Genomic DNA, 25321 nt, shown 5'->3' with positions numbered 1-25321 from the left:
AAAGTCTTCATTGCTGACAACAGTGGTAAACAGAGCGTGAATAAAACTAACAAGAGGAAAAGAACACGTGGTGTTTGTGGTAGTCGCCGCAATAGAGCCGGAAGTGAGGTCCAGATCTGCCTCGGCGCTAACTCTCTCCTCCTCTCCCCTCTCTGTCTTTTCACGCCGCCGGGCTCCTCTCCCTTGTGAAAAGGATGGATGCCACAACGAAGCACGGGAGAGAAGTGGGTATTTTTGTAAGGGTGAAGTTACTCCCAGGAAGAAATAAGAGCCACAATAGCAAGCCAGAAGGGGAGAGAGAGGGGAAATCCCAAAAGACCTCGCCCAGGGCCGAGCAAAAGACTGGGGCGGTCATTCAAATATATGTAAATATGGGGAACAAACATATCAAGATTGGGGTCTGCTTATATCTCCAATTCAGATAATGCATCACTGCACTTTTCACAAGGCACCAACACACAGTCATACAATTTTCAGGCTGCGTCTGGTCTCATTGGCAATCGTCACAAGCATTTCTAGTATGATACTGCTACCTGCCGGCCGAAATGAAGAAGTTCACCTAACTGGCTTGCTCTGACTCAGAGATTTTCCCGCTTCTAAGCATCTACAGCTTTAGCAGAAATCCACCAATGTCCCTATTTCAGCTGAAACCTTCATATAAAACAGGATTTTAATCTGAATTTTCTGAGAATTTCACTCAGCTATGCTTTGCCTCTACTCTAGTATGTCAGCATAAATTACGACAAGATGCCTAGAAAATAGCTGAGATTATATTAGAAGCACCTCTGAGGATAACCCCAAGTATTTTAATTTAATTTTCATTCCTTACATGTAAATAAACCACTAAGATAAAAATTCAGTTCTGTGGGACTCCAGTGAGTCTTCCATCATTTCAAGGGATATTATAAAATTCTCCAAAGAAATCACTAATCATATATAAAATAAACAAGGACCTACTGTATAGCACAGGGAACTATATTCAATATCTTGTAATAACTTATAATGGAAAAGAATCTGAAAGGAATATATATCTATATCTATACATAGATATATGTACACTGAATCACTTTGCTGTACACCTGAAACATTGTAAATAACTATACTTCAATTTTAAAAAATCACTAACCAAAATCAAGCAAACAGGGTATAATAATTTCCCCCCAAAGTTGAGAATCTTTCAATTAACTGTGCAACAAACTTTAAATCATAATGTTTGAAGAAATCTCTACTGCTATTTATACTTTAAACTCCTAACATGGGTAAATGCAGAGTCAGTAGTATTTTAGCACACAGAATTACAACAGAAAATTCTTGAAACACTACAAAAGTCTGCCGTCTGAGGTACACCATTTCTTTCTGGTATTTATCCAGAATTGCTGTTCTCAGATCAGAAGAAAAAGAATACATGCTCATATAAATGGCAAGCTAACATGATGGGATCTCTTTTCATTGGCATTAAGAAATTTACCCTTATCCACACAGGATGTTTACGTAGCCATCACAGGAAAAATGCCTCTGAACCATATTTTTCTTTATTGAAGATAAGTAGTGAAGTATGAAAACATTCCTGGAAATAATAAAAACAAATTCAGGACTCAGGTTCCCTTGGGGGAGGGAGGGAGGAGCAGGAAATATTGGAAAGTATACACAGGACCCCAATTGCAGCTATAATTTGATTCTTAAGCTGAAAGGTGGGTACGTGGGTGTACTTTATTTTAATAATCTCTGTTCTTTGTATGCTTGAAATATTGCATAATTTTTTTTTCTAAAAAACAACGAGAAGCTGGTAGAAGATGAATAAAGCAGACATGGGAGGTGGCAGCAAGTAACCTTGTGCTATATGCCAGGTACTTGGTATACATTATTTCACTGAATCCTCCCACCAACCCTGCAAGGTAGGTGATTTTATCCTCATTTTACAAGTGAGGAAACTAAGGCTTAAAGATTAAGTGAATCACCCTGGGTAACACAGCTTCTAAGTGGCAGAACTGTAAACTGAGACAATATAAAAGTGGGAAAAAGTTTTTAGGCTGACATCAAGGAGTGGCATGGTGGCGTGAGATGCTGCTACGTGCGTGCACCCATCCCCCGGGGAAACAATCAGAGCTAGTGGAACCCATAAAAACAACCATTTAAAGTCTCTGCAGGGCTTCCCTGGTGGCGCAGCGGTTGATAATCCGCCTGCCGATGCAGGAGACACGGGTTCGTGCCCTGGTCCGGGAAGATCCCACGTGCCGCGGAGCAACTGAGCCCGTGAGCCGTGGCCGCTGCGCCTGCGCGTCCGGAGCCTGTGCTCCGCAACGGGAGAGGCCACAACAATGAGAGGCCCGAGCACCGCAAAAAAAAAAAAAAAATTAGTCTCTGGAAAGTGTTCCAATGACATCTGGTAAATGAAGAAAACATTTATTCAAGAACATCTTCTAAAACTCAGTAAGAACAGGGAGAGCTTGGTATTTGAGCCCTGACCTGCTCTCTCCCTCTCTCCCTCCTCCCTCCTCCTGGCTTAGTTTGCCAGAAGCCCCTCCAGGCAAATGTGGACAAGAAGAGAGGGCTCCCCTTGCCCTCAACTCCCAACCCAAGGACACAATATCTCACTAGCGTATCGCAACTGCTTCAGCTCTGAGTTGAAGACGCTGAATGCCTAGTGAGTGTGGCTGAGAGACTGGATGGAGAGGGAGGACACAGGCTGAAAATACTGGCACCAAATTACCCTCACCCCAGCTCACTTGTAGGGTAGAGGTTCTGTGCTGGGAAAGGTAAACAGAGAAGACCAGAGGCTACTACCCTGCCTAGCACCCAGAGTAGTGGCTCAAAGATTTTGCCCAGGGGAGAGGCAGACAGACTATAGGAACAGAGAGCTTTCCTCAAAGGAATTGGTTCTAGTTGAAAAACTGTGGGGAAATTCAAGCCTAAGGTCTCTCTTGCAAAAGCAATGAAGATTTTGGTGGTAAGAAAATGAGAGAAGGCTGGTCCTCTTAATTAAGAACAACAAGCTACACAAGAGGCCAGCTAGGTCAGTAGAGAGAACCAGCAAATTTCAAAGACTGGTCTCGAAAAACTACCCCTAGAATAAAGAGCCCAGAAATAAACCCACAGGCCTACAGTCAATTAATCTTCGACAAAGGAGGCAAGAATATACAATGGATAAAAGACAGTCTCTTCTATAAGTGGCGTTGGGAAAGCTGGACAGCCGCATGTAAATCAATGAAGTCAGAACACCCCTCACACCCTACAGAAAAATAAATTCAAAATGGCTTAACGACTTAAATGTAAGACAGGACATCATAAAACTCCTAGAAGAGAACATAGGCAAAACATTCTCTGACACAAATTGTACCAATGTTTTCATAGGTCAGTCTCCCAAGGCAATAGAAATAAAAGCAAAAATAAACAAATGGGACCTAATCAAACTTTAACCTTTTGCACAGCAAAGGAAACCATCAACAAAATGAAAAGACAACCTACAGACTGGGAGAAAATATTTGCAAACAATGTGACTGACAAGGGCTTAATTTCCAAAATATACAAAAAGTTCATGCAGTTCAATATCAAAAAAACAAACAACCCGGGCTTCCCTGGTGGCGCAGTGGCTGAGAGTCCACCTGCCGATGCAGGCGACACGGGTTCGTGCCCCGGTCCGGGAAGATCCCACGTGCCACAGAGCGGCTGGGCCCGTGAGCCATGGCCACTGAGCCTGCACGTCCGGAGCCTGTGCTCCTCAACGGGAGAGGCCACAGCAGTGAGAGTCCCGCATACCACAAAAACAAACAAACAAACAACCCAATCTAAAACTGGGCAGAAGACCTAAGTAGACACTTCTCCGAAGAAGACATACAGATGGCCAACAGGCACATGATAAGATGCTCAACATCACTAATTATTAGAGAAATGCGAATCAAAACTACAATGAGGTATCTCCTCACACAAACAGTAAATAAGAATGTTAATATAACAAATGCTATAAATATATCCTCGCTCTCCTTTCTTCTATCAGTTCCATTAATAGAAAATTATATTAATAATAACGATGGCGAGCTTCCCTGGTGGTTCAGTGGTTGTGAATCCACCTGCCAAAGCAGGGGACATGGGTTCGAGCCCTGGTCTGGGAGGATCCCACGTGCCGTGGAGCAACTAAGCCCATGCACCACAACTACTGAGCCTGCGCTCTAGAGCCCGTGAGCCACAACTACTGAGCCCACGAGCCACAACTACAGAAGCCCGCGTGCATAGAGCCTTGCTGCTCCGCAGCAAGAGAAGCCACCGTGATGAGAAGCCTGCACACCACAACAGAGTAGCCCCTGCTCAAGGCAACTAGAGAAAACCCACGTGCAGTAGCAAAGACCCAATGCAGCCAAAAATTAAACAAATGAATAAATAAATAAACTTAAAATGATAATAATAATAACGATGGCAATGTATTAATGGGTTCATAACATATAGACATAATGTGTATAACAACAGTGGCACAAAAAGAGAAGTGGAAATAGAGGTATACTAGGAGTAACATTTTTATATCTCACTAGAATTAAGTTACTGTAAACATGAAGCAGATTCAGACAAATTAAGATATATATATGGAAAGCCTCAAAGCAAACACTAAAAAAATAATTCATGGGGCTGGGAGCAAGGATTGACTGCAATGGGCATAAGGGATCTTCTGTGACAGAAATGTTCTTAAATTGGATTGTGGTGATGGTTGCACAACTCTATACATTTACTAAATGTAAGGTAAACAAATTCGTTAAAAAAGTAAAATAAAATAATTCAAAAACCCATAAAAGGACATTGGGTTTCAGCTCTGACATCCAAAGAGCTTAGAAGTTATCATTACCATCCTTGCAACAAGAAAAACACTGAACAAACTGAAAATCAATTACTTTTCTTAGATCCACTGAGAATTGAGATCACAGGGAAAACCACCACCCCCAAATCTAGAAAGACAGGCAAACACAAAGAATTAGAACTGAGATCAACTTCGCTGAGGAGAATCCACTGGAGACAGTAACGTAGGACCACTCAAATGGAAATTGTGATGAACTGCAAGAGTCTGAGCGTGGACTAGCTTGACAATTAAAAACTCCCAGGGACCCAGTCTTGGAGAGACCAAAATTTTTGTGGGTTTTGCATCCAGGAACCCAAGCAGGTTCTCATGGAGAAGATCACAGAAAAATCCCGTTGTGTTTCAGGGAGGGGGAGAGAAAACTAACCATTTTGAAATGCTCCCAGAAAATTCTCTATAACAAAGGCTTGCTCTCCAAGGGAAATCTATGTTGCCAGAGCCTTATCTGACCCTCTCTCAACTTCCTGTCATATGTGAGAGGAGAAAAAAAAAGTCTAGGAAACTCTTCTACAGATCCAAGCTCAGGGGCACCGGTCCACTAAATAAGTGAAATTTATTCATAATATTATAGAATCCATCCCCTCGACTACACCTTACACCACATCAACATGGCTCCAATATAACAATGGTGGATTACAGCTGAGAGAGCTGCAAGACACAGACTCTATTTATGAAGGAATTCTTAGGAAACACAAAGATACAGAGGGAGGAAAAAAACAAAGAAACTAGAAGAAACTGAAGCCCCTAGTACTTATAAAATTCACAAACAACAAATGAAAAAATAAATAAGTGGGACTAGATCAAACTAAAAAGCTACTGCACAGCAAAGGAAACCATCAATAAAATGAAAGGCAAACTATGGAATGGGAGAAAATATTTGCAAGTCATAATCTGATAAGGGGCTATATTCAAAACGTAAAGAGCTCACACAACTCAATAGCAAAACAAACAAACAACAACAAAAAAAACAAGCCAAACAATCTGATTTAAAAATGGGCAGAAGAACTGAACAGACATTTTTCCAAAGAAAACATACCAATGACCAACAGGTACATAAAAAGGTACTCAATATCACAAATCATCAGGGAAATGCAAATCAAAACAACAATGAGGTACCACCTCACACCTGTTAGGATGGCTGTTATCAAAAAGACGAGAGATGACAGGTGCTGGAGAGGATGTGGAGAAAAGGGAACCCTCCTGCACTGTTGGTGGGAATGTAAAGTGGTGCAGCCACTATGGAAAACTGTATGGATGTTCCTCAAAAAATTAAAAGTATATCTACCATATGACCCAGCAATTCCATTCCTGAGTATATAACAAAAATAAAAACAAAACAAAACCCAGGGCTTCCCTGGTGGCGCAGTGGTTGAGAGTCTGCCTGCTGATGCAGGGGACATGGGTTTCGTGCCCCGGTCTGGGAAGATCCCACATGCCGCGGAGCGGCTGGGCCCGTGAGCCATGGCCACTGAGTCTGCGCATCCAGAGCCTGTGCTCCGCAACGGGAGAGACCACAACAGTGAGAGGCCCACGTACCACAAAAACAAAAAACAAAAAACAAAAAACCAATAACACTAATTAGAAAAGATACATGCACCCCAATATTCATAACAGCACTCTTTACAATGGCCAAGATATGGAAACAACCTGAGTGTCCATGGACAGATGAATGGATAAAAAAGCTGTGAGTTATATATATATATGACTATTAACCAGCCATGAGAAAGAAAGAGGGCATTACACTAGGTGAAATAAACCAGACAGAGAAAAATAAATACTGTATGGTATCACTTACATGTGGAATCTAAATAAAAAGTCAAACTCAAAAAGAGAGAGAGACAGAGAGACAGAGAGAGAGAGAGAGACACTTGTCACATATAACAGAATACCCATACTATTAGCCAGTCTCTCAGCAGAATCTTTGCAGGTCAGAAGGGAGTGGAATGATATATTGAAAGTACTGAAAGAAAAATATTGCCAACCAAGAATATAATATCTGGCAAAATTATCCTTCATAAACAAAGGAGAAATAAAGATTTTCTCAAATAAACAAAAGCTGGGGGAGTATATCACCACTTGACCTGCTTTACAAGAAATTCTAAAGAGAGTCCTTTCAGCTGAAATGAAAGGACACTAAACAGCAACACAATAGCATTCTTAAGTATAAAGATCACTGGTAAAGTTAAATATATAGACAAATACAGAATACTATAATACTGTTAGCCATAGTACATAAATTGCTTTAATTCTGGCATAGAAATTATGAGATAAAAGTATAAAAATAACTATAAAATGATGCTAATGGATACACAATATAAAAAGATGTACCTTGTGACATTAATAACATAAACTGGAGGGGAAGTAAAAGTGTAGAGTTGTGTGTGTGACTGAAGTTAAGTTTTTATCAACTTAAAAGAGATTGTTATAAAATGTTTTATGTAAGCCCTAAGGTAACCACAAAGAAAATATCTATAGATGATACACAAATGAAAATGAGAAAGGAATCAAATCATGTCACTACACAAAATCAATAAAACAGAAAGGAAGACAGCAAGAGACAAGAGACAGAAAAGCTACAAGATAGACAGAAAACAATGAACAATGGCAATAGTAAGTCCTTCCCTTTCAATAATTACTTTAAATTTAAATGGATTAAACTCCTCAATTAAGAGATATAGAATGGCTGAATGGATTTTTAAAAAAAGACCCAAATATATGCTGTCTACAAAAGTCTCACTTTATTTTTTTAAATTTTTTAATTTTTTACTTTTTTGTGTTACGTGGGCCTCTCACTGTTGTGGCCTCTCCCATTGCAAGCACAGGCTCCGGACGCGCAGGCTCAGCAGCCATGGCTCACGGGCCCAGCCGCCCCATGGCATGTGGGATCTTCCCGGACCGGGGCACAAACCCGTGTCCCCTGCATCGGCAGGCGGACTCTCAACCACTGTGCCACCAGGGAAGCCCGTCTCACTTTATTTTTAAAGACACACTCAGGCCGAAAGTGAAGGGATAGAAAAAGACAGGCTATGCAAATGGTAACCAAAGGAGCACAAGGGTGGCCACACTTATATTGGACAAATAGACTTTATATCAAAAACTGTCAAAAGAGACAAAGAAGGACAAAAAAAGTATCACAGCAAAAGGATCAACTCACCAAAAAGATATAACAATTAAAATATGTATATATGCAACCAACATCAGAGCACCCAAATATATGAAGCAAATATGGACAGAAATGAAGGGAGAAATAGACAGCAACACAATAATAGCAGAGAAGTTTAATACCCCACTAGCAATAATGGATATAACATTCAGATAGAAGATAAGGACTTGAAAAACACTTATAGATCAAATAGACCCAGCAGACATATAAATATTATTCCACTCAACAGAGCAGCATATGCATTCTTTTAGAGTGCCCCAAAACCATTCTCCAGGTTAGGTTACATGTTTTATCACAAAACAAAACTTAACAACTTTAAAAACATTGAAATCATACCAAGTATTCTTTCTGACCACAATAGAATGAAACTAGAAATTAATAGAAATAAAACTGGAAAATTCACAAATATATGGAAATTAAACAACACTCTGTTGAACAACCAATGGGCCACAGAAGAAATCAAAAGGGAAACTAAAAAATATCTTGAGACAAATTATAATAAAAATACAACATATCAAAACTTATGGAATGCAACAAAATATTTCAAAGAGGGAAGTTTATAGTGATAAATGCCTATTATTAAAAAAGAAGACAGATCTCAAACACCTTGACTTTATACCTCAAGAAATTGGAAAAAGAACAAAAAAATTAGGTCTAAAGTTAGCAGGAGAAAGGAAATAATAAAGATTAGAGCTGAAAAGATAAATGAAATTGACCTTTAGTACACTAAGAAAAAAGACTCAAATAAATAAAATCAGAAATGAAATAAGAGACATTAAAACTGATGCCACAGAAATAAAAAGGATCATACGAGACTATAGGCATACCTCTTTTTATTGCACTTCACTTTATTTTGCTTCGTGTATATCGCGATTGTTACAAATTGAAGGTTTGTGGCAACCCTGTGTCAAGCAAATCTATCTGCGCCATTTTTCCAATAGCATTATTTTTTAATTAAGATATACACATTTTTTAAACATAATATTAACGCACGCTTAATAGACTATAGTATAGTGTAAACATAAGTTTTATATGCATTAGCAAACAAAAAAAATTCATGTGACTAGCTTTATTGCAGTGGTCTGGAACCGAACCTGCAATATCTCCAAGGTATGTCTATACTATGAACAATTATACACTAACAAACTGAATAACCTAGAAGAAATAGACAAATTCCTGGAAGCATACAACCTACCAAGACTGACTCATGAAAAAATAGGAAATTTTAACAGACCAATAATGAGTAAGAAGATTGAATTAGTAATCAAAAACCTCCCTGGAGGTACAGTGGTTAAGACTCTGCCTGCCAATGCAGGGGACATGGGTTTGATCCCTGGTCCCAGAAGATCCCACGTGCTGCAGAGCAACTAAGCCTGTGTGCCACAACTACTGAGCCCACGTGCCACAACTACCGATGCCCGCGTGCCTAGAGCCTGTGCTCTGCAACAAGAGAAGCCACTGCAATGAGAAGCCCACGTACCACAATGAAGAGTAGCCTCCACTTTCCACAACTAGAGAAAGCAATGAAGACCCAATGCAGCCAAAAATAAATTAATTTACAAACCAAAAAACAAACAAAAAAACCTCCCAACAAAGAAAAGCCCAGGACCAGATGGCTTCACTGGTGAATTCTATAAAACTTAAAAAAATGAATTAACACTGGGGACTTCCCTGGTGGTCCATTGGTTAAAACTCCACACTTATACCACAGGGGACATGGGTTTGATCCCTGGTCGGGGAACTAAGATCCCACATGCCCCATGGCATGGCCAAAAAATAAATAAATAAATATATATTTTTTAAATGAATTAACACCAATCCTCCTCAAACTCTTCCAAAATAATTAAAGAGATAGAAACACTTTCAAACTCATTTTATGAGACCAGCATTACCCTGATACAAGAGCCAGAGAAAGACATCACAAGAAAAGAAAACTATACACCAGTATCCTGATGAATATAGATGCCAAAGTCCTCAACAAAATACTAGCAAACCAAATGTAATAGCACACTAAAGGCATCATACACCATGACCAGTGGAAAATATACCTAGGATGCAAGGATGATTTGACATACAAAAATCTATCAATGTGATACATCATACTCGAAGGGCAAAAGATAAAAATCATATGATCATCTCAATAGATGCAGAAAAAGCATTTGACAAAAATCCAACATCCTTTCATGATAAAAACAAAAATGCTCAACTAATTAAGAATAGAAGGAAATTGCCTCAACATAAGAAGGCAATATATGAAAAGCACACAGTTAACATCATACTCAATGGTGAAAAACAGAGCTTTTCCCTCTAAGGTCAGGAACAAGGCACAAATGCCCACTTTGGTCACTTCTATTCAACACAGTACTGGATGTCCTAGCCAGATAGGCAAGAAAGAAAAATAAAGGGCATCCAAACGGGAAAGGAAGAAGTAAAATGATCTCTGTTCACAGATGACATGATTTCATATGTAGAAAACCCTAAAGACTACACAAAACCTGGTAAAACTAATAAACGAATTCAGTAAAGGTCGAGGTGGCTTTGGTGGCAGCCACGGTGGCGGTGGATATGCTGGCAGTGGGGATGGCTATAATGGATTCGGTAATGATGGAAGCAAATTTGGAGGTGGTGGAAGCTACAATGATTTTGGCAGTTACAACGATCAATCTTCAAATTTTGGACCCATGAAAGGAGGAAACTTTACAGGCAGAAGTTCTGGCCCCTATGGTGGTGGAGGCCAATACTTTGCCAAACCCCGAAACCAAGGTGGCTATGGTGGTTCCAGCAGCAGCAGTAGCTATGGCAGTGGCAGAACGTTTTGATTATTGCCAGGAAACAAAGCTTAGCAGGAGAGGAGAGCCAGAGAAGTGACGGGGAAGCTACAGGTTACAACAGATTTGTGAACTCAGCCAAGCACAGTGGTGGCAGGGCCTAGCTGCTACAAAGAAGACATGTTTTAGACAATACTCATGTGTATGGCCAAAAAAACTCGGGGACTGTATTTGTGACTAATTGTATAACAGGTTACTTTAGTTTCTGTTCTGTGGAAAGTGTAAATCATTCCAACAAAGGGTTTTAATTTTTGCACCCATGCTGCTGTTGATTGCTAAATGTAATAGTCTGATCATGATGCTGAATAAATGTGTCTAAAAAAAAAAAGAAGAAGAAGACATACAAATGGGACATGAAAAGATGCTCAACAACACTAATCATCAGGGAAGTTCAAATCAAAATGACAATGATATTTTATAATAACTATAAATGGAGTATAACCTTTAAAAATTGTGAATCACTATATTGTACACCTGTAACTTATATAATATTGTACAGCAACTATACTTCAATTAAATATTACATTAGTATTTATTTGAGGAAAAGAGATCATGACCCTTACTACATGAGATTGTATACATTTAAGTAGAGAAGTGTAATAGTTATTGTAAACACACATACACATATACAATGAGACATCCCCTCACATCTGATTAGGATGGCCACTAACCAAAAATAAATAAATAAATAAAGACAAATGTTGGCAAAGATGTGAAGAAGTTGGAACCTCTGTGCATTGTTGGTGGGAATGTAAATTGGTGCTGCCACAGTGGAAACAGTATGAAAGTTCCTCAAAACACTGAAAATAGAACTACCATTTAATCCAGCAATCCAACTTTTGGTTATTTATCTAAATAAACTGAAATCAAGATCTCGAAGAGACATTTGCATTCCCATAGCCAAGTTGTGAAATAATATAAATGGCCATTGATGAATGAATGGATAAAGAAATGTGGTATGCACGTGCATACCTCTTTAAAGAGAAGGAAATCCTGTCATATGTGAAAACATGGATGAACTCTGAGGACATTATGCTAAGTGAAATAAGCCAGTCACAGAAGGAAACATACTACATGATTCCATTTATATAAGGTATCTGAAGTAGTCAAACTCATAGAAGCAGAAAGTAAAATGGTGATTTCCAGGGGCTGGGGTAAGGGAGAAATGGGGAGTTGCTGTTCAGTGGATATAAGTTTCCATTATGGAAGATGAAAAAGTTCTAGAGATCTGATGTACAAAATTGTGCTTATACTTAACAATACTGTATTGTACACTTAAAATTTTGTTAGGAGGGTAGATCTCATGTTATATGTTTGTTTTACCACAATAAAAATAGAAGGAAAAAAAGTGGAGGCAAAATAAAACTTTCTTAAGCAAACAAAAACTGAGGGAAACTGTCACCAGTAGACCTCCTATCAAATATTGTTAAAAGAAGTATTTCAGAGACAAGGAAACTTGGATCTACATGAAAAGGAACAGTGTCAGAGAATAATAAATTACAGGTAAAATAAAATCTTTTTTCTTATTCTTAATAGATCTAATAGATACCTGTTCCAAGTAATAAAAGCAACAGTATATTGAGTGATTTTATGTTATGGATACATGAAATGAATGAGAACAATAAGAGATGAGGGGGAAAATTTAGAATACTCCGTTATAAGGTAACTGCATTACCTGTGAAATGGTGTTATGTGAAAGTGCTGTTAGGTTAGCTGTAAATGGATATTACAAACTCTAGGGAAATCACTAAAATTTTTTCAGAAAAAGAGAAAGAGAAAATGGAATCATATAAAATGTTTCACTAAAACCAGAGAACGCAGGACTTCCCTAGCAGTCCAGGGGTTAAGACTCCATGCTTCCACTGCAGGGGGCAGAGGTTTGATCCCTGGTTGAGGAACTAAGATCTCACATGCCATGTGTCACAGTCAAAATTTTAGAAAATAATAATAATAATAAAACCACAGAAGGCAGTAAAAGGGGGGCAGTAAAGAAAGAACAAGGGAAATGAATAGAAAATGGTTACAAACATTTTAGATATTAATCCAACTATAACAATAATCACTTTAAATGTGAATGGTCTAAATACGTCAATTAAAAGATAGCTGGATTAGCTATATTAATTTCAGAAAAAGCTGACATCGGAACATGGAAAACTATCAGGGATAAAGAGAGAGAATTACATAAAGATACAAGGGCCATTTCTCCAACAAGACAAAGCAATCCTTAACATCAATGCACCTAACAACAGAACATCAAAATACATGAGGGAAAAAAAAAAAAAAACAAACGTGATAGGACTTCCCTGGTGGTGCAGTGGTTAAGAATCCACCTGCCCACCAGTCCCGTCCACCAGGAAGCCTACACAAGCCCCTGGACCAACCTTATCCACTGGGGGCAGATACCAAGAACAACAGGAACTATGAACCTGTAGTCTGCGAAACGGAGACCCCAAACACAGTAAATAAAGCAAAATGAGAAGATAGAGAAATACACAGCAGATGAAGGAGCAAGGTAAAAATCCACCAGACCAAACAAATGAAGAGGAAACAGGCATCCTACCTGAAAAAGAATTCAGAGTAATGATAGTAAAGATGTTCAAAAATCTTGGAAATAGAATGGAGGAAATAAAAGAAATGTTTAACAAGGACCTAGAAGAACTAAACAGCAAACAGACACTGATGAACTACACAATAAATGAAATTAAAAATTATCTAGAAGAAATCAATAGCAGAATAAATGAGGCAGAAGAGCAGATAAGTGACCTGGAAGATAAAATAGTGGAAATACATATCACAGAGCAGAACAAAGAAAAGAGAATGAAAAGAATTGAGGACAGTCTCAGAGACCTCTGGAACAACATTAAACTTACCAACATTCGAATTATAGGGGTCACAGAAGATGAAGAGAAAAAGAAAGAGTCTGAGAAAATATCTGAAGAGATTACAGTAGAAAACTTCCCTAACATGGGAAAGGAAATAATCAATCAAGTCCAGGAAGCACAGAGAGTCCCATACAGGATAAATCCAAGGAGAAACACACCAAGACACATATGAATCAAGCTATCAAAAAATAAATACAAAGAAAAAAATATTAAAAGCAGCAAGGGAAAAGCAACAAATAACATACAAGGGAATCCCCATAAGGTTAACAGCTGATCTTTCAGCAGAAACTCTACAAGCCAGAAGGCAGTAGCAGGACATATTTAAAGTGATGAAAGGGAAAAACCTACAACCAAGATTACTCTACCCAGCAATGATCTCATTCAGATTCGATGAAGAAATTAAAACCTTTACAGACAAGCAAAAGCTAAGAGAATTGAGCACCACCAAACCAGCTTTACAACAAATGCTAAAGGAACTTCTCTAGGCAGGGAACACAAGAAAAAGAAAAGACCTATAACAACAAGCCCCAAACAATTAAGAAAATGGTAATAGGAACATACATATCAATAACTACCTAAAATGTAAATGGTTTAAATGCTCCAACCAAAAGACATAGACTGGCTGAATGGATACAAAAACAAGACCCGTATATATGCTGTCTACAAGAGACCCACTTCAGACCTAGGGACACACACAGACTGAAAGTGAGGGGATGGGAAAAGATATTCCATGCAAATGGAAATCAAAAGAAAGCTGGAGTAGCAATTCTCCTATCAGACAAAATAGACTTTAAAATAAAGACAATTGCAAGAGACAAAGAAGGACACTACACAATGATCAAGGGAGGAAGATATAACAATTGTAAATATTTATTCACCTAACACAGGAGCACCTCAGTACAAAAGGCAAATGCTAACAGCCATAAAAGGGGAAATCAACAGTAACACAATCATAGCAGGTGACATGAACACCTCACTTTCACCAATGGACAGATCATCCAAAATGAAAATAAATAAGGAAATGCAAGCTTTAAATGATACATTAAACAAGATGGACTTAATTGATATTTATAGGACATTCCATCCAAAACAACACAATACACTTTCTTCTCAAGTGCTCATGGTACATTCTCCAGGATACATCATACCTTGGGTCACAAATCAAGCCTTGGTAAATTTAAGAAAACTGAAATCATATCAAGTATCTTTTCTGATCACAACACTATGAGACTAGATATCAGTTACAGGAAAAAAACTGTAAAAAATACAAATACATGGAGGCTAAACAATACACTACTAAATAACCAAGAGATCACTAAAGAAATCAAAGAGGAAATAAAAAAATACCTAGAAACAAATGACAATGAAAACACAACGACCCAAAACCTATGGGATGCAGCAAAAGCAGTTCTAAGAGGGAAGTTTATAGCAATACAATCCAACCTTAAGAAACAAGAAAAAACTCAAATAAACAACCTAACCTTACACCCTAAAGCGATTAGAGAAAGAAGAACAAAAAAACCCCAAAGTTAGCAGAAGGAAAGAAATCATAAAGATCAGATCAGAAATAAATGAAAAAGAAATGAAGGAAACAGTAGCAAATATCATTAAAACTAAAAGCTGGTTCTTTGAAAAGATAAACCAAATTGATAAACCATTAGCTAGACTCATCAAGAAAAAAAGGGAGAAGACTCAAATCAACAGAATTAGAAATGAAAAAGGAGAAGTAAAAACTGACACTGCAGACATACAAAGGATCATGAGAGATTACTACAGGCAACTCTATGCCAATAAAATGGACAACCTGGAAGAAATGGACAGATTCTTAGAAAAGCACAACCTTCTGAGACTGAACCAGGAAGAAATAGAAAATATAAACAGACGAATCACAAGCTGAAATTGAAACTGTGATTAAAACCCTTCCAACAACCAAGAGCCCAGGACCAGATGGCTTCACAGGCAAATTCTATCAAACATTTAGAGAAGAGCTAACACCTATCCTTCCAAACTCTTCCAAAATACAGCAGAGGATGGAACACTCCCAAATTCATTCTACAAGGCCACCACCCTGATGCCAAAACCAGACAAAGATGTCACAAAAAAAGAAAACTACAGGCCAATATCACTGATGAACACAGATGCAAAAATCCTCAACAAAATACTAGCAAACAGAATCCAACAGCACATTAAAAAGATCATACACCATGATCAAGTGGGGTTTATCCAAGGAATACAAGGATTCTTCAATATACACATATCAATCAATGTGATACACCATATTAACAAATTGAAGGATCAAAACTGTATGATCATCTCAATAGATGCAAAAAAAATCTTTTGAGAAAATTCAACACCCATTTATGATAAAAACTCTCCAGAAAGTAGGCATAGAGGGAACTTACCTCAACATAATAAAGGCCATATATGACAAATGCACAGCCAACATCGTTCTCAATGGTGAAAAACTGAAATCATTTCCTCTAAGATCAGGAACAAGACAAGGTTGTCCACTCTCACCACTATTATTCAACATAGTTTTGGAAGTTTTACCCACAGCAAACAGACAAGAAAAAGAAATAAAAGGAATCCAAATCAGAAAAGAAGAAGTAAACCTGTCCTTGTTTGCAGATGACATGATACTATACATAGAGAATCCTAAAGATGCTACCAGAAAACCACTAGAGCTAATCAATGAATTTGGTAAAGTACCAGGATACAAAATTAATGCACAGAAATCTCTTGCATTCCTATACACTAATGATGAAAAATCTGTAAGAGAAATTAAGGAAACACTCCCATTTACCACTGCAACAAAAAGAATAAAATACCTAGGAATAAACCTACCTAAGGAGACAAAAGACCTGTATGCAGAAAACTATAAGACATGGATGAGAGAAATTAGAGATGATCCAAACAGATGGAGAGATATATCATGTTCTTTGACTGGAAGAGTCAACATTGTGAAAATGACTATACTACCCAAAGCAATCTACAGAGTCAATGCAATTCCTATCAAACTACCAATGGCAGTTTTCACAGAACTAGAACAAAAAATTGCACAATCTGTATGGAAACACAAAATACCCCAAATAGCCAAAGCAATCTTGAGAAAGAAAAACAGAGCTGGAGGAATCAGGGTCCCTGACTTCAGACTATACTACAAAGCTACAATAATCAAGACAGTATGCTACTGACACAAAAAAGAAATATAGATCAATGGAACAGGATAGAAAGCCCAGAGAGAAACCCACGCACATATGGTCACCTTATCTTTGATAAAGGAGCCAAGAATATACAATGGAGAAAAGACAGCCTCTTCAATAAGTGGTGCTGGGAAAATTGGACAGCTACATGTAAAATAATGAAATTAGAACACTTCCTAACACCATACACAAAAATAAGCTCAAAATGGATTAAAGACCTAAATGTAAGGTCAGACACTATGAAATTCTTAGAGGAAAAAAGAGGAAGAACACTCTTTGACATAAATCCCAGCACAATCCTTTTTGACCCACCTCCTAGAGAAATGGAAATAAAAACAAAAGTAAACAAATGGGACCTAATGAAATGTAAAAGCTTTTGCACAGCGAAGGAAACCATAGACAAAACGAAAAGGCAACCCTCAGAATGGGAGAAAATATTTGCAAATGAAGCAACTGAGAAAGGATTAATCTCCAAAATATACAAGCAGCTCATGCAGCTTAATATCAAAAAAACCAAAAAACCGAATCCAAAAATGGGCAGAAGACCTAAATAGACATTTCTCCAAAGAAGATATACAGATTGCCGACAAACACGTGAAAGGATACTCGACATCACTAATCATAAGAGAAATGCAAATCAAAAGTACAATGAGGGGCTTCCCTGGTGGCGCAGTGGTTGAGAGTCCGCCTACTGATGCAGGAGACATGGGTTCATGCCCTGGTCTGGGAAGATCCCACATGCTGCGGAGTGGCTAGTGCCGTGAGCCATGGCCACTGAGCCTGTGCATCGGGAGCCTGTGCTCCACAACAGGAGAGGCCACAACAGTGAGAGGCCCGCATACCGCAAAAAAAAAAAAAAAAAGTACAAGGAGGTATCACCTCACACCAGTCAGAATGGCCATCATTAAAAAATCTACAAGCAATAAATGCTGGAGAGGGTGTGGAGAAAAGGGAACCCTCTTGCACTATTGGTGGGAATGTAAATTGATACAGCCACTATGGAGAACAGTATGGAGGTTCCTTAAATAGTAAAAACAGAACTACCATATGACCCAACAATCCCATTTCTGGGCATATATCCTGAGAAAACCGTAATTCAAAAAGAGTCATGTACCACAATGTCCATTGCAGCACTATTTACAATAACCAGGACATGGAAGCAACCTAAGTGTCCAATGACAGATGAATGGGTAAAGAAGATGTGGCACATATATACAATGGAATATTACTCAGCCATAAAAAGAAACAAAATTGAGTTATTTGTAGTGAGGTGGATGGACCTAGAGACTGTCATACAGAGTGAAGTAAGTCAGAAAGAGAAAAACAAATACCGTATGCTAACACATATATATGGAGTAAAAAAAATGGTTCTGAAGAACCTAGGGGCAGGACAGGAAGAAAGATGCAGTTGTAGAGAATGGACTTGAGGACACGGGGAGGGGAAAGTGTAAGCTGGGATGAAGTGAGAGAGTGGCATGGACATATATACACTACCAAATGTAAAATAGATAGCTAGTGGGAAGCAGCCGCATAGCACAGGGAGATCAGCTCAGTGTTTTGTGACCACCTAGAGGGGTGGGATAGGGAGTGTGGGAGGGAGACGCAAGAGGGGAGGGATATGGGGATATATGTGTATATATATATATATATATATATATATATATATATATATATATATATATATATATATATATATATGTAGAGCTGATTCACTTTGTTATACAGCAGAAAATAACACACCATTGTAAAGCATTATACTCCAATAAAGATGTAAAAAAAAACAAAACAAAACGAATCCACCTGCCAATGCAGGGGACATGGATTCAAGCCCTGGTCCGGGAAGATCCCACAAGCCGTGGAGCAACTAAGCTCATGTGCCACAACTACTGAGCCTGCACTCTAGAGCCCGTGAGCCACAACTACTGAGCCCACGTGCTGCAGCTACTGAAGCCCGCAGGCCTAGAGTCCGAGCTCTGCAACAAGAGAAGCCACCGCAATGAGAAGCCCGTGCATCGCAATAGAGTAGCACCTGCTCGCCTCAACTAGAGAAAGCCCACACATAGCAATGAAGACCCAACGCAGAAAAAAAAAACACTCACAAACAACGATGCCACAACTAAGACGTGGCACAGCCAAAATAAACAAATAAATATTTTTTAAAAGTGATAGAACTGCAAAGGGAAATAGATAGATCCACTATTGTGATCCATCCCTCTATCAGTAATCAACAAGTCCAGCAGGTTGAAAATTAGTAAGGATGTAGTTGAACTGAACATTATCAATTCTATGACATAAAACACAATAACAAATTTATAAGAATAGAAATCAACAACTGGTGCTGGGACAGTTGGATATTCACATGCAAAAGAATGAAGTTGGGCCCCTAATGCATATCATATGTAAAAATTAACTCAAGAAGGATTAAAGAGCTAAACTTGAGTTAACAATATTAAATTCTTAGATAGGCATAAGTCTTCATAACCTAGATTAGGCAACAATTTTTTAGATCTAACACCAAAAATATAAGCAAAATAGATAAAATAGATACATTGGATGTCATCAAAATTAAACTTAAAATTAAAACTTTTGTGCTTCAAAAGATACCAAGCAGGCTTCCCTGGTGGCGCAGTGGTTGAGAATCCGCCTGCCGATGCAGGGGACACGGGTTCGTGCCCCGGTCCGGGAAGATCCCACATGCCATGGAGCGGCTGGGCCCGTGAGCCATGGCCGCTGAGCCTGTGCGTCCGAAGCCTGTGCTCCGCAACGGGAGAGGCCACAACAGTGAGAGGCCCGCATACCACAAAAAAAAAAAAAAAAAGATACCAAGCAAACCCACAAAATGAAGTTTTTTGCAAATCACACGTCTGATAAGAGTATATAAAGAAGAATATATAAAGAAATGTTGCTTCTCAACAATGCAAAGATGAATAACCCACCTAATAAAAGGACAAAGGGTTTGAGGGAGAAAATGTTTAACATCATTAGCCCTTAAAGAAATGGACAGTGACTGCTACTGGGTAAGGGGTTTCTTTTTGGGGTGATGAAAATGTTCTGGACCAAAATAGTGGTGATGGTTGCACAACCTAATATATTAACAACCACTGAGTTCTACACTTTAAAATGGTGGATTTATGGTATGTGAATCATATCTCAGTAATGAATCAAGTAACCCAATTTAACAATAGGCGAAGGATCTGAATAGACGTTTCCCCAAATGAAGGTACACCAATTGCCAATAAAGCACATGAAAGATGCGCAACATCATTAGTCACTAGGGAAATGCAAATCAGTATCAAAATGAGATATCATCACTTCATACCCTCTAGAATGGCTATAATCAAAAAGACTGATGAGGGGGCTTCCCTGGTGGCGCAGTGGTTGAGAGTCCGCCTGCCGATGCATGGGACGTAGGTTCGTGCCCCGGTCCAGGAGGATCCCACATGCCGCGGAGCGGCTGGGCCCGTGAGCCATGGCCGCCGAGCCTGCGTGTCCGGAGCCTGTGCTCCGCCACAACGGGAGAGGCCACAGCGGTGAGAGGCCCGCGTACCGCCAAACAAAATAAAAAAATAAAAAAATAAAAAAGACTGATGATAACAAATGTTGGTGAGGATGTGGAGAAAGTGAAAGCGTCATAAATTGCCAGTAGGAATATAAATTGGTATCGCCACTTTGGAAAACAGTCTCACAGTTCCTCTAAAAGTGAAACACAGAGCTACCGTATGACCCAGCAATTTCACTCCTACGTATCTACCCAAGAGAAATCAAAACATAGGTCTACACAACGACTTGAACATGAATCTTCAGAGTAGCACCATTCACAATCCATATTTTTCATTGTATGGATGGCAATTTAAAAAAACAACGTACTGTTGAGTGCAACAACATGGAGGAACCTTGAAAACATTATGCTGAGTGGAAGAAGCCAGACACAAAAGGCCAGGTGTTGTGTGATTAAATGAAATGTTCAGAATAAGCAAATCCATAGCGACATAAATTATTTTCGGGGTTGCCTTGGGCTGGCAATGGGGAGCGATAGCTAATGAGTATAGGTTTGTTTGGAGAATGACAAAAGCCTTCTAAAATTGATTGTGGTGATGGTTGCACAACTCTGAATATACTAAAAATAATTTAACTGTACACTTTAAATGGGTGAACTGTACGGTATGTGAATTATATCTCAGTAAAGTTATCATATTAAAAAAGAAACGGTAAAATTTTATTTCTTAAGCTGGGTGGTGGGTACACGGGTACTCATTTTACGATCATTCTTTAAGTTTGCATTTAGATTATTCACTTTGTAGGTGAAATACATGTCGTAATGAAACAGTTTTCTAGAAGTCTGACAGACCGGGATTCTAATTCTGGCTCACCCACTTAACAGCTATGAGTACTTGGGCAGATTACTTAACCTTCTAATGTCTTATCTGTAAAGCAGAGATGGTAATAATAGTAACTCCCTCATAGGCTTTTACATCATGTGCCTGGCACATTGTCAGTGTTATTATTAGCTCTAAGCAGTTGAGCCACTTGCCTAAATCATCCAGAGTCATGGCTTCTCTTTCTTTAAACTCCAACTTCCATATTTGCTATTCCACAAGAGTTCACAACTTTCATCAGGGAAGTAAAATTCACCTTCAAGTAGGACCTACTGAATTCTACCTTCAAAATGCCCTTACATAACAGCTCTATAAAGCCAATCAAGCTGCTAATGAACCAGGACAAAGCCAAAGTTTCCGTCACTTCTGAGGGCTGTTGTCACCTACTGTTCCAGCCTGGGTCTGGGAGTACAAGTCAAATTAAGAGAAGAATCATCTTTTCAGTCTTGAGCAGCCTCCACAATCATGTCGGTTCTGAATCTAGTCTCCGAGTTCAGTCATAAGAGTCTCTGTGTGTTCTTCTTATTGTGCCCCCTGGATTCCTAGCACATGGCTTCAAAGCCCAAACTGTGTCTTCAAGCCTATCCTACAGAATTCTGGCCCAGGTGAATGTATCAGTGAATGTGTCAAGGGTGAGTCGTCAGAGGGTGAGGAAGGGTAGGAGAGATGTGAGCTTATCTGGGTCCCTTGCAAGGACTCTTAAAGGAGATACTGTGCTGCTGTTCCCCATGAATCGGAAACAATTTATATTCATGTGTAATTGTCATCAGAGACCTTTGCTTAGAGTACCTGACACCCAGTTCACAGGGTTAGTTTCCTTCCACCTTTCCCTGCTGATACCTGCCTTTTAGCCATATTACTACTTGAGACTTCCTCTACCAGACAAAGGGAGAGTGAAAAAGAGATGAAGCTAGGCAGCTTAGCTCTGCGGCAACTTGGATAAAACATTCACTGGGATGGGGAACGCTAAACCATTGGCTCTAAATAGAATTTTACTTCAAGAAAGCCTTCCCCGACCCTTCCTTCACTCCACACTTTGATACCATGTTCAAAGTCTCCTTTTAATTACCCTTTTCTAATACAACATGTTTACAACATTTAATTTCATGTCTATTTCTCTCAAGAGTCTATGCTCCATGAGGGAAGGGACCTTCTCTTCCTTGTTCACTACTGTATCCCCATCAACTACTATAGGACCTTGCACATAGTAGGTGCTCAATAAATTATTTGTTGCACGAATGGACAATAAACCCATATAACAATGAATCAATTTCTGGTATGCTGAATGGGGTTCAGTGAGAGATCTTGGATTTCCAAATGAGGTAGCCCTGGAAAAGGATATCACTGCAAAACAGCGTTTTGGGGGAAATGTTAATGATTTACCTGTGCTGGGTGAGTACATTTACAGCTGAAGGATGATTTGCACAGTAAGCCAGATACACAGATTTAAAATGAGGCATGAGGTTCAGTAGACAACCACCTACTTTGTGTTGGTTTTCTGGAAGCCTGTAAGCAAAACAAGTGAAACACAGAATGTAAAATAGGAAACAGAATAAAGGAAGATGATTCCAATTAAACCTGGCAACATGCAAACCTTATGAATTCTTCTGCCAAAGTTAAAAAGAAACTTCTATATTATAACCATTTTATCTATGAAATTCAAGTTCTCGGCCACTGTTTTAAACTCTAGCCACCAAACATAGCTCCAATATATAGGGTCAAATACTTGTTTGGAAAAAAAAAACTTATTTGGAATTACTAGGGTTTTTTAAGATGCTTATTCAAATTATAATATTCAAATTTAGCCGGGCACACTAAAAATACTCTTGATTAATTTGCATGAAGTTCAAGTACAGACAAAACTAACTGAATCCAAAAATGACACATCACAAAGGAGTATTATGTAGTCTTGGTGGCCTGGTGTTGCTAGGCAAGGTGACATCCGGATGTTTAGAATTACATGGCACCCATTTTAGTTTGCAGAAAAATAAAAAAAACACAAGAAAGAAAAAAAATTACTCGGAATTCCACCATTCAGAGATATCTATTATCACAACGTTGGCATATTCCTTGGACTCTCTTCTACATGTTTCTATATAAAATGAAAAGCAAAGATTACAAATCTAAATAGTAATCTGCTCTTCTCACTTGGTCACCATGTTTCCATACCAATAATATGGATCCCTATCAGCATTTGCAGTGGTTCCTTAGGTCTCTAGAGGGGGTTCGCACCAGCTTCGTCCCTGGACAACCACCCGTGTCTCATTAAGCTCAAGAAACGGGCAATTGCCCCAAATTCCCTATAGACGATGAAAGTCACCAATTCTCCGAGATCCACTACTTGGAAAACGAATCTTGCTCCAGAAACATATTGCTTGATGATCATCCCAGGTCACTCTGCAGTTAAGAAGTTGAACACTTCAACGAGCTAGCTGGCCATCAGTGATGCGTTGTGGTTCACATAAAGGTATTACTTGGAAAAGTAATTCGCAACATACAAAAGAAAAATATCTAATCGATGACAAAGGCATCATCCATGGTCACTTTAGACCTTAGTTGTCAATATGATTTTGAAATAAAGTGAGAAATAACTGACCAGATGTAGAGTCCTAATAAGCAACTAGTGGGTTGACTCTGTGAATACCACCACCTAGTAGATTTTCTCTCTACTGGGGCAATTTTTCAAAGTTGTAATAAATGTATAAATGCATAATAAATGCATAAATAGAAAGTGCCCCTATCTAAGACAACAGTGAAAAGAAAACAAAACACACCAAAAAAACCAATGTTGTTAGCTATCCTGATGGCAACGTGCGACACTTACTTTGAACATTCTTCCAAGGCTTGGCAGAGCGTCTGTTGAAACGTGCATACTTCCTCGAAGTTTCCCAATAAAGATGTAAATTCCACAGTACTCAGACTGAAAAATATATATATGTAGTTTCAGTGAAGAGAACTTGCGGATGACTCTAGTTATCTACCTCTAGTCTGGTTAGCTGATAGTTTGCTAGTAACTGGCAAATGGGAGAAGGGAAGCAATCCCTTTTTTTTTTTTCTTTCTTTTGCGGTACGCGGGCCTCTCACTGTTGCGGCCTCTCCCGTTGCGGAGCACAGGCTCCGGACGCGCAGGCTCAGCGGCCACGGCTCACGGGCCCAGCCGCTCCGCGGCACGTGGGATCCTCCCGGACCGGGGCACGAACCCGCGTCCCCCGCGTCGGCAGGCGGACTCTCAACCACTGCGCCACCAGGGAAGCCCAATCCCTATATTTTAACTTTTGCTTTTTAATTGACACCAACTCTGTGATCTCAAGCAACTTTCTAAAGCTTCTTCCTTGATTTCCCTTTTCCATAACAAGAATAATGATCCTAAAGAAAATGAGTGTTTATAAGGGACATTTAGGTATTTTACAAAGCAAGGAGTAAATGAATAAGTGCTTAACATCTAAGCATCTACAGAGAACATATTGGTGGTCGCCAAAGTGGGGGGAGGGGGGTGGAATGGGAGTCAAAAGGGGGGTGGAATGGGGGTCAAAAGGGGGGTGGAATGGGGGTCAAAAGGTTCAAGCTTCTAGTTATAAAATAAGTAAGTCATAGGGATGTAATGTACATCATGGTGACCATAGTTAATAATACTGTACTGCATAGTGGAAAGAGTTGCTGAGAGTAGATCTTAAAAGTTCTCATCACAAGAAAAAAAGTTTTGTAACTGTGTGTGATGATGAATGTTAACTAGATTTATTGTGGTGATCATTTCACAATATATACAAATATAGAATCATTACACTGTACACCTGAAACTAATATAATGTTTTATGTCAATTGTATCGCAATAAAAAATATCTACGTATTTAAATGGGTAGAATACATCATAGCTGGGAATAAGTGTAAAAACTTTTGAATACTCTCCTCTAGAGGAGCTGGGAAAGTAATTGAAAGACATTACATATGCCATTCATAAACCAACTAAAGGAAATCTTGAGCAGAAATAGGAGGGCAGAAAATAGTACTGATGCGTTTGTTTGCTTTTGG

General features: G+C 38.9%; 1 protein-coding gene across 10 annotated transcripts in view; it reads right to left on the bottom strand.

Annotated features, from left to right (window-relative positions):
- The window catches only part of ARHGEF6 (Rac/Cdc42 guanine nucleotide exchange factor 6), a 117740-nt gene that overhangs the window by 27950 nt on the left and 64469 nt on the right, over window positions 1-25321 (bottom strand). For all 10 annotated transcript variants that reach the window (XM_059049581.2, XM_059049583.2, XM_059049584.2 and 7 more), the window contains 2 exons: window positions 24117-24212; window positions 22676-22798 (listed from right to left, as the gene is read on the bottom strand). In XM_059049581.2, the coding sequence (XP_058905564.1) occupies window positions 22676-22798; window positions 24117-24212 (219 nt within the window). The remainder of the gene's footprint in view (window positions 1-22675; window positions 22799-24116; window positions 24213-25321) is intronic.

This window comes from Kogia breviceps, chromosome X (assembly GCF_026419965.1).
Source record: "Kogia breviceps isolate mKogBre1 chromosome X, mKogBre1 haplotype 1, whole genome shotgun sequence".
Lineage (NCBI taxonomy): Eukaryota > Metazoa > Chordata > Mammalia > Artiodactyla > Physeteridae > Kogia > Kogia breviceps.
This window is presented reverse-complemented; position numbering and strand designations above follow the sequence as displayed.